This window comes from Cryptotermes secundus, unplaced genomic scaffold, assembly GCF_002891405.2.
Source record: "Cryptotermes secundus unplaced genomic scaffold, Csec_1.0 scaffold859, whole genome shotgun sequence".
In the NCBI taxonomy this organism is placed as follows: domain Eukaryota; kingdom Metazoa; phylum Arthropoda; class Insecta; order Blattodea; family Kalotermitidae; genus Cryptotermes; species Cryptotermes secundus.
The window spans coordinates 1,547,891-1,565,332 of record NW_019723915.1 but is presented as its reverse complement, the minus strand read 5'-3'; the positions used below and the strand labels follow the sequence as shown (position 1 = coordinate 1,565,332).

General features: G+C 41.8%; 1 protein-coding gene across 6 annotated transcripts in view; it reads right to left on the bottom strand.

Moving 5' to 3' along the window:
* LOC111862160 (nucleolysin TIA-1) overlaps positions 1–17,442 on the bottom strand; it is an 872,186-nt gene that overhangs the window by 152,011 nt on the left and 702,733 nt on the right. For all 6 annotated transcript variants that reach the window (XM_023847344.2, XM_023847339.2, XM_023847340.2 and 3 more), the window contains one exon: positions 9,793–9,895. In XM_023847344.2, the coding sequence (XP_023703112.1) occupies positions 9,793–9,895 (103 nt within the window). The remainder of the gene's footprint in view (positions 1–9,792; positions 9,896–17,442) is intronic.

Sequence of the window (17,442 nt, the reverse complement as noted above, 5' to 3'; positions counted from 1 at the left end):
TGTTGTAACTAACACCATGTAGCCAAAGTCCTTCACGAGAAGCCGATAGTGACTCAGACACTCAAACATTTCGCAATATTTTATGGAACTGAAGATTCATTATAGTGTTCATGAGAGCCTTTCGGTGGTCACGGTCCTCAGCCAGCCCAATCCAGTCCATACCGCCCCATCCTATTTCTCTAAGATCCATTTTAATATCGCCCTCCCGCCTACCTCTAGGTCTACCTAGTGATCTCTTGTCTTTTGGCTTTCCCAAAATCCTATATGCCTTCCCCTTCTCCCCATTCGTGCTACATGCATTGCCAAACTCATCCTCCTTGACTTTATCATTCTGATTATACTTACAGAAGAGTACAAGTTATGAAGCTCCTCATTATGCAGTTTTGTCTAGCCTCCTGTCACTTCATCCCTCTTCGGTTCAAATATTCTCCACCCTGTTCTCTGGGACCCTCAGTCTATGTTCCTCTCTTAATGTCAGAGACCAAGTTTCACACCCATACAGAAACACAGGCAAAATTGTAGTTTTGTATATTCTAATTTTATATTTTCAGACAGCAGACGAGAAGACAAAATGTTCTGGACTGAATGGTGGCAGATATTGTAAGATCTGCTGTAAGTGATTTATTTCAATTATCTTCGTTTATTGCAAACAGTGTTATCTACTTACATTACTTATCATTTTCAAGTTCTACAGCTTGCATTTGAAAGCTGAGGCCTATTGAAAGACTGTCCCGTGTATGCAGGAGAAATGGTGCGTCCTTCTTTGTCTTCTTTTCCATCCAAATTTCGAGATTTTCAGTGTGTTAAAGTTCGCAGGTGTTTGGGAGACAGTGTCGGACTGCATGGTATTACATCCCAGAATATTTTTTTTTTGGCACTACAGCCCCAGTGGGCCTAGGCCTACCTCCATGAACGCCTCCGAAATCCCAGAATATCATCATGATCATGATCATGATCATCATCATCAGTAATCTGTCAGACGACAGGTCCATAGTCTCTTCCAAAACAATTCCTCCACTTAATGCGATCTAGAGCTCTCTCCTTCAAATGAGAATATCCTCTTCTGTCCCCAAGGTCATCCAGCATTTTCTTACGTCTTCTTGTCACTTCTATCCGCCCCTCTATCTTTCCTTCAATAACTTCTTTTAGAAGGCAGTTTCTTCGTAAAACATGACCAATCCAATTAGCCTTCCGTTTTCTTATTTCGTGTAGGATATTCCTCTGCTCACTGACTCTAATTAACACTTCTTCATTTCTCACATAATCGGTCCAACTGATCTTCTCCATCCTTCTCCAGCACCACATTTCGAAACTTTCCAGATGTTTCTCATCTACTACCCTAAGTGTCCATGTTTCAGCCCCATACAGAGCTATGCTCCAAATGTAGCATTTCACTAGTTTCTTTCTCAAATTTAAGTCCAATTTTCTGGTAAAAAGATTCCTCTTCTTGCTAATATAGCATTTTTAATTCAGTTTTCTCTTTTGTCAAAATCTTGTTTCCAATCCCACTGCTTGAAGTCCACCTATTCCAACATTCTGTGTTGAAAGAGAGGCAGCGACCCATCTAAAATACTTGGATCCTGGAACTAAGTACGGTTCTCCAGCTACAGTGCGGAACCTACATAGCTAGGCACTTGTTTGATGAAGTTAGAATTTTAATGTCGCATATTTTCATCTTCATAATGGCCTGTTAAATTCAGCCTAACTAAACCCGGAAATTTTGGTGCTGTAAATACAGAATACTCTCTAGTCTCAAGTTGCGAATGTCGAAATAATTCTTTATAATCGTATCATAAATGTGAACGTGCTAACTTTCCATTTATGTTACAGTCTCTAGCGGTCCTTCAAATGGCCCTGGGTCATTCTCAGAATGTAATGTTACAGCCCATCTTTATGGTAACAGCTCTCACAGAAACTGGTGTAACTTTACTCAGTTCAGTGTTGTAATCTCGCGTTTCGACAACTGGTGCAACGGAAAACATACCCACGGCCGCGTGTCTAATGTCATGCAGGTAACGACAGGCTCATTAGGAGTGCCCCGGACCCATACGGAATTGCATTACCTGAAATTATTTGTTCAAGTAAAAGTGGTCCAGAAACAACTTCCATAAAATATGAACTTGTACCCGAATGCAAGTGAAGTTGTGATCTCTTCTTAGGTCCTTTAACGATACTGTTCCAACTGCAGAGGTTACAACAGAGCCGAATGAGACAGAACTGTTCCAACTGCAGAGGTTACAACAGAGCCGAATGAGACAGAACTGTTCCAACTGCAGAGGTTACAACGGAGCAGAATGAGACAGAACTGTTCCAACTGCAGAGGTTACAACAGAGCCCAATGAGACAGAACTGTTCAAGCTGCAGAGGTTACAACAGAGCCGAATGAGACAGAACTGTTCCAACTGCAGAGGTTACAACAGAGCCAAATGAGACAGAAATATGATCGGCAATAATGAACAGATACGCTCCTCACCAAATATTATTACGGTTATCAAATGAAGAAGAATGAGATGGGTGGAGGCATGTAGCACGGACATGGAACTGGGAAATGCATACGAAATATTAATCGAAAAATCATTCTACAAGTTTCTACTTCGAAGACGTAAGCATAGAACGGAGGACACTATTAAACTAAAACTATAATTTTAAACTCTCTGCCCCAAGATAAAAAATAGTGGGGATAGTTCAGTCGGTATTGCGACGGGCTTCGCGCTGGGTGGCGGGGATTCGATTTCCGGCAGTGGTAAGATTTTTCTCTTATCCAGAACGTACCTGGGGCCCACCTAGTCTCTCTTTTCCAGGGGTAAAACGACCGGGGCGTGAAGCCAACAACTCACTTCCGTCTAGTGCCGAGGTCAAGGACGGTGGAAATGAACTTCCACTTCCTCACATGTCTTCATGACACAGTGCTTAATTAATGAAACACAGAGACAACTTTACCTTTGACACAAGATTGAAAGGTGTGGCTTTCAAAGGAAAGTATCCGGTTCGTTCCATGATGACATTAAGTAATGTAAGGGCACAGCAAATGATAAACATTAATTATCTCTGCAAAACTCTTACGTACAAGGGCTTAGTTACGATGACGATATCAGCTGAAACATAAACGAGTTTCAAGAAGAGTGGACGGACTCCGTAAGCCCAGAAAGTACAAGGCAAAAGAGAGGTGGGAAGACACGAGGGGCTGGAGTCATAATCGAGGCCGGAACAGACTAAATCCTTGGAGTGAAGGAGAAGCAGAGTAGAGTCTTCTAAGATGTGGAGTCATGTAGTTTGACAAATATGTACGGACGTTTCGGAAGAGCATGCAGCCTGCAATTTTAGGGAAACATTTTAATGGAAAATCAAAAATGTTTATAAAAAAAGCAAGACATGAGCGTGTGGCACGGGACAAAGTCCAGCTGAGGGCACCTGCTTACATGATAATGAGCCTTAAGATTCCATATAAGGCACGGAATGATTTTATCATCTGAGGCACCATCGACCTCTCATGAAGGATTCTACGCCATGAAAGTGGTTTATACTGAGTAGATAATAAAGTAGTAGTAGTATCTATTTCAAGTGAGTATTGCGAAATCCGGCTCTGAGAACTGAGGAAAACAATTAAAGCTAAATTGAGGGTAATATCAACGGTTGCAATCTGTATTCCCTACAAAACGGACATAAATACATCGTACGATGAGGCACCGACCAAACAATTAATGCTAAAACTATACTTCCCGGGCCTCCAAACAGTTTCTCATATAAAAGTCTAGAATATACAACGTCCGCCGGAAAATACAAGATTGCAGCAACTGACTTCGTGATACAGATTATCACTTGAATAGTTTTAACCTTATTTTATGAAATAATTCTTGTTTTATAATAAGTTTTATTTCATTGTAATTTATACCATGTGTTTTATAATAAGATACTTGTCAAGTATTCAGACTTACTACGCAGTTGCAGTTCACTAGCGTGCAAACATGATGATCGAGTATTTACCTGATGAATAGCTGAAACATGTAGCAAAGCTAATTTAGCCTTGTACTCTGTATTGTTGTGTTGTGACGGACCTAATAAAGAGTTGTAAAATCAACTCATTCGATACTGGGCCGATTTCCTGCCGAACCGAATTCTGGAACCCTACTGCTACAGTGACCGTCTCGGTGGACTCAGGGACCGACGTTTTAAAAGAAAATTAAACCTTATCCTAAAAACAGACTGAAGACAACACTACATTATATGAAATGAAAGTAGAACTCAAGAATGAAGTGCACATGCACTCCAAATGCATTTTCTTCCAACAATTCAGTTATTTATATTTGCTACTGATTATATGCTGACTGTTGACAGTGATAATCAACAATATAGACATTTCTTTTCAAATGAGGTGTAAATTACTTCATCTTGTTGTCAATTAAAATATTAAAACTCCGTGGTTTTAATCCGCTAGAGAACTATACCGATCGAGCGACCGCCGCCGTTTGTCGGCGAAGTTAGTGCTAACTTTAGGCTTCGGGTGCGCAACGAATTTCGAATTTATAGAATTTTAAAGGTAAGGACAGGTTTCAATTCTTTGCATTGAGAAGTTTCCTCTTCAGCGCATTCTGAAGTCTTATTTGAGATACGTGAGGTTACATCGGAATCTGAAATCAAATTCTATATAAGAACTTCGTCAGAGTTTGTCAACTAGTGTTGGAGATGGGGCAAGTTGAATTATGGGTGTACTGAATCGTTTAATTGTGCGTTAATTTCATGCTCTTTGTACTTTAATAAATGGATATAAAATTATACGAAACAACAAAAACAATCCTACCAGTTTGAGAACCTGATACCTTTCCCGTGACTTACAAATTTCTTGTCGTGTTGGATCACGAAATGTCTCTTTCCTTAACTCCCTTCTGCCCCTCCTTTAAGCCCGAAAAGTAAAAGCGAAACTGCTAATTTCACTGCATTATTTCATAATCCTTCCTCGGTCATCAAATTCACAGACAAGAAATATGATATATTTTTTTTCTCATCTTAAATGACTAAACTATCGATATGGAACCGAATACTTCTTGATAAGCTAACAGCTGCTCAGCCACTCAAGAAGTTCTCAATATTTTATGCAACCCGAAGATTTATTGCCTTGTTCACAAGAGTCCTGCAGTAGTCCCTGTTCTGAGCCAAACGAATCCAGTCCAAACCCTTTCCTATTCCTGTAAGATATGTTTTAATATTATCCTCTCACCGACGTTTATGTCTTCCTAGCGGATTCTTTCCTTCTGTCTTTCCCGCCCAAATCTTATATTCTTTCATTTTCTCTGGCATTCGTGTTACATGCTCTGGCCTTCTCATACTTCTAATTGCATTTGGTGAGGAAATCGAGTGATGAAGCTCTTTGTTATGCAGTTTTCTCCAAACTCCTACAACTTCAGCCCTCCTTTTTCCCCCATATTCTCATAAGCACCCTGTTCTCAAACACCTTCACTTTATGTTCTTCCCTTAATATTAAAGACTAGTTTCTCACACAAAACTACAAGAAAAATCACGATTTTATTAATTTAAATCTTTACGTTTTTAGACAGCAGGGGCTGGGATAGATCAGTCGGTACAGTCGGGCTACGAGCTGGACGACCGGGGTTTCATTTCCAGTAGAGACAAGAGACTTTCTCTTCTCAAGAGAGTCAAGACCGGCCCTGGGGCCAACGCAGGCTTCTACCCAGCGGGTACCGGGGGCTCTGTCTCTGTAGGTAAGGTGGCCGGGGCGTGAAGCTGACAACTCACTTCCATCTAGTGCCGAGGTCAAGAATGGTACAGCTATACTCCCACTCCCCCATACGTCTTCAGGTCAGGGTGCTTAATTAGTTAAGCATAGGGATAGCTTCACTTTTTTTACCTTTTACATTTTTAGACAGTCCACGTTAAGACAAAAATTTCTTAATTGAATGGTAACAAGCATTATCTCATTTACATCTGCTCTTAATTTCCTCTTGAATCAAATTTGATTTGCTACTGTCGTTTCAAAGCATCTGAACTTTGCCACATTTTCAAATGATCCTTAAGCCATCTATCTGTTATGATTTTGCCTTGTTTATGCAGAAGAGACATCAACGTACACTCTGTTTTCTCTGTGCTTACGTCTAGACCAACATGCTTATTGCGTCAGTCACAACTTCTGTGATTGTTTTATGGTATTTATGTTATTTCCTAAGAGGCTTATATCATCAACATGGAAAACTGGTATGTCCCATTGAAATTTAAACCTCCCTTCTTTTGTTGAAACTTCCTAATAGCGAATTCTAAAGCAAAGTTGAAAAGCAGTGGCGATAAAGCATCTCCTTGGTCTACACAATTGCCGCAACTAATACACAATGAGAGTTTAAGCAAAAAACTGCACTTCTTTTGTTGGTGTGTTCTGAGTATCGAATGAACATTAAATTCAGTCATATCTCCTTGTTTCAGAATACACTGGATTCTAACTGTATGGGTGCCGACGTTTACACAAATCAGGTTGATCGATCAAGGAAGTATTAAAATGAACAGAAATTCTTACAGCAAGCACACAATAGTCTGTGTTGTGTCTGTGCAAAAGCCCTTTTGGAAAATTTGGCTGTATTTTCAGGTATCGTGGCATCGTGTAGACCGGAAAGTCTTAAAAGAGAAAAGAGGTTTCATAAGCGACCGTTCGAAATGTCATACCGCGTACTATCTCTTTCACGTGTTCAGTCTTCGAGTTAACTGAACGGATACCTATAAAAGTTTATGCTGGTCGTGTACAGGCCCACTGAAAGTTACTGGAGGAATTTCATTTTTATGCTTATACATCCTGCTCTACGTAAAGCATAAATTGAAGCATATCAATTTTATCGCAAACGATAGGGCCGCATTAAGTACTGCTATATTTATTTGAACGGCACTATGCTACAAGCTGGAAGGTCGCTGGATCGAATCCCGATGAGGTGGGTTTTTTAAATTTACCTAATCCTTCCAGCCGCACTATGGCCCTGGGATCGACTCAGCCTCTAACAGAAATGAGTACCAGGGATATTCTTGGGGGTAAATGTCGATCGGCGTGTAAAGCTGACAAACTCACCATCATTTGTGAGCCGATTGTGTAGAAAATGTGGGAGCGTCGACGTCTCACATCCCTATGGTCCTCCAGGGCCTGTTACAGGGACAGCTTTACTTATTTCTTTACATTTATTTGAACAAATTTTTTCTCATGGTGAATAGTGAAAGAAATGAAATATAATTTCTGATTTTTGCATGTGACTGTACGAGAGTTGCAAAAGATTTGTGTCTGCACCATGCTAACACCAGTGCCAATGAAGTGTACAAAATTACTAAGGAACTTTTGGAAACTTATGTAACGTAGTTGGTTGAGGCACTACGATACAAGCTTCGTTCCAGCGATGGTTTCAATCGAGATACTTCTCTGGTGCAAGATTTCATAATGTGGAATTTCCATAATTTTTTGTTTTCTTAGCGCTCGCAGATGGTTTGTGCTGTGTTTGATTTATGTACCCCATCATGGAGCTGGCATAGGTGGCCGGACGTAGGGACTAGCTCTATCAATCGGGCCAAACTGAGTAGGTTCTACCTGAAGATGGAGCTGGCACAGGTGTCCGGAGGTAGGGACTAGCTCTATCGATTGGGCCAAACTGAGTAGGTTCTACCTGAAGACTGAAACAGAATCCAGTCTCAGAAACGTTGTGTTTTGAAAAATAAACACGACTGTTTTTAGACAGATACAAGACGATGGATACTGTCATAAAACATAATATCTGTACAAGTCGGAAGGCCGCGAGTTTGAGTCCCGCTGAAGTGGATTTTTCATTTGACCTAATCCTGCCAGCCAACTCTGGTTCTGGGGTCGACTCAGCCTCTAATAGAAGTGAGTACCACGAATATTTCGGTGGGGGGAGGGTAAAAGGCGGCCGGCAAGTAAAGCTGACAAACTTACCGCCATTTGTGAGCCGACGACGAAAATGTGGGAGCCTCGACGTCTCACAACCATATGGGCCATCATGACCTGTTACAGGGACAGCTTTACTTTATTTACCTATGTGTATTCCAGAGAATTAGATCCTTCCACACTCCCGTCTACCCAAACATCCGACAACGTTCAAATAAAATTCTCCTATGGCGATATTAAATCATTATCAGAAGCCTTTGTAGGACTCATCCAAATATAAAGTCCGCTGTCAAAATGCCTCTATCAGATATAGCTACTTTGTACCGTTGTAGAATAACAGATCAGTCTGATATGCAAACCAAAGAGAATAACGTCATTTTGCTGGCTAAATATCGTTCATTTACGCTGCATAATAACCGGCTGAAAATAGGCCTATTTTGTTACCAGGCATTACATGAACATAACAAGTATATGCCGAGGTATTTTCACAGCAAAATGCATGCGGATGTGACGTTCTATTATGCAACATTAATTAGCTATTTAAATATGCGAATATTTGCGTAAGCCACATCAACCTGTAACTCGATTTCGACATCACATGACCACAATTACTGCGCCATTAGTTCTGCGCCCTGACATTGCGGCGAATTTTAATTTATTTATCTAACGGCGGATTAACGGCCGTGCTGGTGATAGAGTGGCTATAAAACGAGAGACTGGCGGGAAGATGCAGTAGTGAATTATATTCAAGCAGTAACTCAGTATTTTCCAGAAAACGCTTAACTTCGGATTTGCCGTTTCCGTTGTTGAGATTCGCAAGATTTATGCCGTTTATGGGAACTACAATCGAGAACACTGTACTACAGCCCAAAAGCACTGTCACAGAGTCTAATGTACGTAGCGATTATACGCCGTTTATGGGAACTACAATCGAGAACACTGTACTACAGCCCAAAAGCACTGTCACAGAGTCTAATGTACGTAGCGATTATACGCCGTTTATGGGAACTACAATCGAGAACACTGTGCTCCAGCCCAAACGCACTGTCATAGAGCCTAATGTACCAGGTCTGCTTCTTATTCTAGAGGCCACAGGATCGAATTTATGCTACAGCCCCATCATTTTCATGGAGGTTCTTAGTGTCAGATAAAATAGACCACGATCGAAACCACCATGATCCATGCTTTACCGCTTCATATACACTGCAGATTGCAGACGAGGCCTACGACTTTATAGCAGAAGCGGCACAAAGGAAGTGAAGAGACAAAATGTCAAAGAGCAGTTACAAAGAACGGATTAACAAGAAAGAGAAGAGAAGAAGCAAAAGAATACGGAGGAAGAACAAATGCAGTTGTAGGAGGAGACAGAAGGATAGTTAAAAACGAGCACAATAGAAAGAAGAGAAAGCAGAGACCGTGGGGCGACTGTGATCTGCACATGTACTTTCCAGACCTCTGAAATGCACCGTCTTAATCGCTAATTTTCTCCAGTACAATTTCACCTTTCCTTTATTTATTCATGGGGTGGGCTGAGACTGAGCTCACTTGGTACGTCGGCCACTACTGAGCCTATTGTACCAGCTCAGGCTGATGATGATGATGATGATGATGAGAGTGGTGGAACGAGAACTGGCAGGGGAAACCGAAGTATTCGTAGGAACCTGTTCCAGCGCCTATTTGCCCCCCACAAATCCCTGAGCTGAAGAAGAACCCGGACCATCGTTAGGAGAAGCCACAACTAACTGCCTGACATATGGCATGGCCGTTTTCATTATTAGTTAAAATTACGTGAACGGTAGTTATGTTATCAAAATCAAGAGAATTTAAGAACTGTGCTTTGTTTAACGGAATGTCAGTTTACTCTGCACATGAATAAGAGTAAATAAAGCAAAACTAGCAATGCAACTCACCTTCATTCTTGGGGGCGGGAGGCTTCCTGGTTGCCCAGTTGGTCCGGATGCTCCTGCTGCCCAGCCACTGACCGTTCATGGCAGCAATAGCGCTCTCTGCCTCCTGCAACATTCAGCATACACCTCGTCACCTCAGTGAAGAGCTCTCTATTGAGTACACTGGCATTCTGTGACGAAAGCCGGACGCATGTGAAACGTCGCCAAATTCAAATTGCTGGGAAACAGATGTAACATAAACATGGAGATGTCATGTGACACATTTTAGGGCTTCAGTTTGAAATGGTGACTTCATGTAGCTGAGAAGAAAATACCAAGTACGAATGATATGTCAGTGTTCAAAATAAGTTAAAAAAGGGTAAAGCTGTCCCTGTAACAGGCCGTGAAGGCCCATAGGGTTGTGAGAGGTTAAAGCTCCCACATTTTCTAGACAATCGGTTCAAAGATGGCGGTAAGGTTGTCAGCCTTAGGCGCCGGCCGCCCTTTACACCCAGGAAAATTCCTGGTACTCATTTCTATTAGAGGCTGAGTTGACCTTAGGGCAAAGAGCGGCTGGAAGGATTAGGTCAATTGAAAAAATTCGATGGACTCATCGGGAAGGGAACCCGCGACCTTCCGCCTTGTAGCATAGTGCCTCAACCAACTACGTTACCGCGTGCCCTTAAGAATAAGTTATGTCGAACAATAATTTTCTTCAAATTTTAAAGGGTAAGAAAATTTTGTATGGGAGTGAATTTTGAGGACAGAACATAAATTACATCTGTCTGAAGTTGAAGGACTCAAGATAAGTTTTAAACGTAAAAAGAACGTTGCTAAGTTGGCAGTTAGGATGTCATCTGAATTACACACACGTACCATCTAGTTCTGTTACGATATGAAATCTAGGCTATTTTAATTGGTGCAACAGCCTTAACGCTCCGGACTCGTTTTCGGGAGGTGCTCGGTTCAAATCTTGATCTGGACATCGGCCATCCTACCTGAGGGTTTTCGTGGGTTTCGTCAGTCCCAGGCAAATGCAGAGAAGGCCACAACTGCTTCCTTTCAAATTATTTGCATCAGTCACCTTACAATTCGGCCCTATAGTCTAGCTATTGACAGCGTCGTAAAATAACCACCCCCAACACGCGCGCGCGCTCACGAACGCGCATGTGCACGCTACGATTGGTGAGACATGTGTGTTACATGGGGAACACAACATGAACATGGAATTGTGTCGCTAGGAAGAACAAAAGGAGGATTATCACGATGAATTTCAGGAAAATATATTTGAGGATGAAAGTTGAATAGAACTGGCTCGGAATCGTGTTCAAAAGCATGGCCATTGTATTAGAAGTATTGAACCTTTGGTCCGAAGTCTGCAACCAACGAGTTGGCTGGTAGGTGAGAATTTAACTAGGATGAACTAGCCTTTATTAAGAGAAATAATACGTACATATGAAACATAGATCTACTAAGACACAAAGGAGAATAAAAGGATCTTTAAGGACGAAAAGCAAAGAAACAAGGATGAAACTGCCGAAGGATAATGAGAGAATAATGACTGAAGAAAGTGCTGAGGAATGTACTGACTCCATTTTCAGGGTCAGAGATAAAGTCCAGTAAGCAAAGAAGCAAGGAGCAGGCAAACGCTGCTTGTTGCTTGTGCAGCAGTAACACCACTCGTATCTCGGGCTACTTTATTACTTTTCGTGCATCTTGATCAAATTCCCTAAGAATACATTTTCTGGTAAAGGTGGTGTTCTATATCTGCGACTTTACTTAGGATAAAAAGCATTTTAATTGTATGTTAATATTATGATTCTAACATGATCATACAGGGAGCACACAAGGCCGCGCCATAGCTCAAGCGGTTAGTCGTTGGCTTCCTACCGCGGCGGCCCGTGTTCGGTCCTGGGACCAGTCAATGGGATTTGTGGTTGACAAAGTGGCGCTGGGGCAGATTTTCTCCGAGTACTTCGGTTTACACTGCCAATCTTCATTCCACCATTCATTCACCCTCATGTATCATCTGTGGCTGGTACTATAGGCCAGAAGTGGCCGCAGTACAAGGGACTCAGTCCCACCCCACTAGCAATTAAAAAAGAAATAGGGAGCACACAGTAGTGTAGTTGGCTGAGGTACTAAGGGACAAGCCGGAAAGTAGCGGGTACAATTTCCGAAAAGGTCATTGAATCTTTTCAATTTACCTAATCCTTCCAGCCGAGAAATGGTCTTGAGGTCGACTCAGCCTCTAACAGAAATGAGCACCAGGTACCTGAATTGTGAAGGGCGGCCGGCGCGTAATTCTTGACAAACTCACTGCTATCTGTGAGCCGATTATCTAGAAGATGTGGGAGCCTCGACGTCTCACACCCCTATGGGCCTCCACAGCCTGTTACAGGGATAGTTCTACCTTTCATCGTGGTTATATTCCCCATCTTCCAGAGTTAATATTTGGAATCCTTATTTCCGCTTCTTCGGTACATTTCAGTTGTTGCAACTGGGATCTATTATTCCGACAAGCACAATAACGTAAATGTCTGTTCATCATTAAGTTGAAAATAGTACAAGCTGCCGTCTGACTTCTTATACGAACATTTGTCTTATATCACCGAGAACGTTTATAACTCTTCATTTCTGTCGCTGAAATATTTTAGTTACTATTCCCGATATCAGAGCAATTATTCGGACTTAGGCTGGGGCCACACGAGCGCACAAAATGCGTCCGTTTTAACGAACGTCGTGACGTCCGTTGTAGAAATAAACAAGAGAGGCGAATGCTACGCTTCCTTTTGTCTCCATTAGAGACAAAAAACTACGCACCGCATTCTGCAAATGTGTGGCGTCCTCAGCAACGTCCGTCATAAAGTACGTTCATTACAACAGACGCATTTTGTGCGCTCTTGTGGCCCCAGCCTAAACGTCTGATCAGGGGTTCAAAAAGAAACGAAGGACATGAGTAAACAAGCGACCAGACGGGCAGACAGGAAAGAATTACACCATTCTCTTCTGTTGACATAACTTCTGAGGTCTTGTCAGGACATAATCTGTCAGCTGCTTCAACAAGACGTCACCAAGAGACAAGAATGACTTTGTCGCCTAACAACCCATGATTAAAGCCTACCATTAGGAGTGCTTGTATAAATCCCGAACTCACCTTCCAGTGTCCAGCAGTCTGCCTGTCTGCATATGTCGTGTTAAATGAATGGCCTGCCTCCAGCTGTATGTAACTGAAATACACTATAATGCGGAAAGCGTTCTCATGCAAATAAATACTAAAGCTTGTTACAGTTTCCGATGGTGTATGAGGAAAACATTTTTCCCTAAAAGTTGCCCATGCAGTCACATGTCCATACTACGCTGAAGGTTTACTATTTAAATACATCTTCTGAGTTTTGCGGTGGTGATAAGGTCGAAATTTGGGGATATTATGAAGGACAGCTACGTCTTATGTGCAGATAAATAAATATTTAAGTGCGATATGAAGTTCTCACAGCGGTTCTGTCTTCTGGGACGTGGCGTGTAGTTTGGTAGACGTTTATCGACGTTATGGAGGAAGCTTCTGTCTTCATCTTCAGAGCAGACGGCCTCTATCCTGAAGATGGAGGCAACAGGTTGCTCCATAACACTGGCTTATATCTAGCGGACTACAAAGCGTCATAACCGGGAAAAGATTAATCTTGAAGATACAGATACAATGGCCCATCAAACTGTTACATGACAATAAAAATTCAATTTAAGGCATTGAAAACTCTTTGACCTATCCTTATTAATACGACATGGCAATCATTACAGACAAATTTATCCCTCAATGCTCTTACGATAATGTGACCCGTACGTATAAGAAACACGGCTAAAAAGAGAAGGACAACGGTTTTTCGTGATATTACCTTCTTTCTCAAACTAAATTAAAACATTTAATAATAAAGCTCTCTCTAAAAGTTAGCAATTAAATAATGGATAAAACTGCACTTATGGACTACGAAGGGTTATTACATTGATCAATAAATCCCGCCATTAGACAATATCTCGACCTAATTGAATCTATTCCACTCTCGCAATACAGTTCTCTAAGATTCATTTTAATATTATCCACTACTAATCGACAGTAGATGAACTATGCATTTAAAAAGAGTCGTTAGACACATTCAGGAAAGTACTAAAATACTACCTTATAATATGTCTATGCCACTATATCTCCAAGTGGTGATAAATATTATAAAAGGAAAACAATATAAGTGAAAGCTGTCTATTCACGATACGGAAGGAGACAGTTCATAAATATTTCGTTGGCTGCCATTTTGTCTTCGGGAAGAGATCTATATAAAAGTACTTCCATCAAATTTAAAAATAACTGATCGATACTGTTGAAATCATCTGTTATGGCAACAAAAGCAGAAGATCACGAACAAGAAATATAACGGACTTGTATGTAAGGTAACGAAAATATGCACCAAACAAAAAAGGATGAGCAAAGGAAGGGATATTACCCCAACCAGGTAACAACAGATCGTCCAGACTGGCTGTAGGGCCCACCCAGCCTCCAATCGGATGGGTACGGCACGCTCTTTCCCAGGGTTAAAGGGCCCGCAGAAGGAAGCTGACCACCCACTTTCTTCTAGTCACAAGGTTAACAATGAGTTATGAGTCTTCACGGCGTAGTGCTTTATGCATTAAGCACAGGAAAAGCTTTACTTCATTTCTTGTTTTACCATGCAGATGTTTAACTTAACATTCTTACCTGTTAAGTCTTCATGATTGCATGAAATATTTTAGATCACAGACCGTGAGTCGTTTTTGTGGATACTTGGTATGTAGACCTACTTAGGGGATCACTGTGTGCGCTGCGTTACGGTATTCTGCAGTAGCGGAGCCTGCTCATTAATCACAGTCACTCCTTGAGGTGACCGCTAGCGGGCGGGTCGTGGATCATTTAAAATAAGCCCGTAGCAGTGACGGTGCTCACCAACCCATCTCCCTAATTGCTAGAGAGAGAGAGAGGGAGCGAGACATACAACCTCTTAACCTAGGAGGTTGTTATGCCAGAGAAGGCAAGAATTCTATACAGCTAAATTACTTGCTCTCTTCACCGCTCATTTCGTACTCAATGGGACAAAATGAAACGCAGGTTTTTTCCCCCACTAAGATATCGACTAGTTAATATATTGCTATGTTAGTGGTATTATCACCCATCTCCAGGATGCAGAGCAGTTCATGAAAACTTGATAGGCACTTAGAAATAAAATTTCCTGTCTTCTATCAAAATTGAAGATGCAATATCATGTACCCAAGGACCTTATCTTCTCCGACCTCCATCTGTACCCGTGAAGACTAATTCAATGTTATTCTCACATAAATATATGGGCCCAAAAAGTAAATTTATAAAAATACTTTTTCATCTTCCCGTTCGTTGTACATGACCAGCCCATATCACCTTTCTTGATTTGAAAGCCCTAAAATCATTGTATAGATTATGAAATGGATGGCCTAGTTCATTTCCATCCCGTTACTTCTCTCTCTCCTTAACACCCTGTGCTCTAATTCCCTCGGATGTGTTGCTTGACAGGAGTGAGAAGCCATGTTTCACAAGCATATAAAACAGGCAGCATTACAGTCATGTAAATATTTAATTTCAGTGTTCTTTATATGGGACACAGGAATGTAACAAAAGAACAGAATGGTATCAAATTTTNGCGGTGACTATGAAGAAAACAGTCTTCTGGGATTTGGCACCGTGTATATGTGGTGTTAACCGACGTTTCGGAGGAACGTATCCTCCGAAACGTCGGTTAACACCACATATGCACGGTGCCAAATCCCAGAAGACTGCTTTCTTCATAGTCACCGCCGTGAAAGCCTCAAGTCTTACATTTGTTGTTGTTAGAGAACCCAGACATTCGCAATAAACAGAAGACATCAGTATTGGATCATTAAAGTAATGGGTTTGCTAAGTTGACAGAATGCCGAAACAGTAACTCCCGAAATTAACACAAAAATCCATGCAGACTGACTGTAACAAGAAACCAACAAACTGGTACAGAACCCGGGGCCGGAGCGGGGCAAGAAACGGAATAGCGCTTGACAATCTGACACGACTGTAATTGCTACTACGTGTTCTGTTGCAATTTCATTTTTACTTGTGGTTTATTTAACAATATCACCAACTCGGATTACATGGTGAAGAACGGTAGGAATAGGAATAAATAGCCAGTTTCCGGGCCGAGATCTGAACCCGAAATCTCTGGAATACAACAATGGAATGCAAGGCACCCGGATACGGTGTTATTAAGCCTATTGTTGACATTATTAATGACAGGCAGTTACAGCAATGTGATGAGAGAGACACTTGAAATCACGAAAAATGAAATTAAGGGATAATGGAGGAGCTAATTTCATAATTAATAAAGAAAAGCTATCCCTGTAACAGGCCGTGGAGGCCCATAGGGTTGTGAGACGTCGAGGCTCCCACATTATCTAGACAACCGGCTCAAAGATGGCGGTAAGGTTGTCAGCCTTACGCGCCGGCCGCTCTTTACGCCCCAGGAAGATTCCTGGTACTCATTTCTGTTAGAGGCTGAGTCGAACCCAGAGCCATAGTGCGGCTGGAAGGATTGGGTCAGTTGAAAAGTCCACCTCGTCGGAACTTGAGCCCGCGATCTTCCTGCTTGTACTATAGTGCCTCAACCAACTACGCTACTGCGTGCCCCTTTCATAATTACTACCCATCACAAAGAGTGAATAGACTGAATAATTAATAAGAAATACATAACAGAAACATACAGCACAAATGGGAAATGAGAAATGCTTATAGAATAGGCCTACAAGTTGAAAAAAACTCAAAGAAAAATATTATTCGGGAGACCTAGGAGTAGATGGGAGGATAATATTAAAACGAATCTAGGTAAAATAGGGTGTGGCTAGATAGACCTCGTTCATGACACCGTCTAATGGTGGGCTTCTCTGAATAAAGGGTTGAAACTTCGGGTTACATAAAGGGAGAAGGTCGCGCCATAGCTCAAGCGGTTAGTCGCTGGCTTACCACCGCTGCGGCCCGGGTTCGATTCCGGGTCTCGTCAAGTGGGATTTGTGGTGGACAAAGTGGCGCTGGGGCAGGTTTTCTCCGAATACTTCGGTTTCCCCTGCCAATCTTCATTCCACCAATTGCTCCACAATCACCCTCACCTATCATCTGGGTCTGGTACAATAGGCCAGAAGTGGCCGCAGTACAAGGGACTTAGTCCCACCCCATTAGCAATGAAAAAAATACATAAAGGGAGGGAAATTACGTACTTGGCCAGCGGAATATCAAATACGAGTGAACATTCTGTGTAAAGAAATCACTGGAATATCCCACAGTTTTGAGAATGTGAAAATCGCCATGCTCCTTAGCATGATAATCTCTTTATATTATGATAGTACAAACTGACGTCATGACCACCACTTTTTCTTTTAAATATTTAGCAGGTACCGCTTAGGCTCCAGAAACTGTGCGGTGTCAAGTGTGTCGCAATACTGTAACGACAGGAGAGCGGATAACGTCGTGTGCACACTCAAGTTGCTGTCGAAGCATTCATCAGGAGCCGCTGAAAACCTATCGGGATGGTCGTTAGGCAGACTCAGGTTCGAACTGGCTACAGTCGCATGTACGAACACAGCATTATTCTTAACCTATTG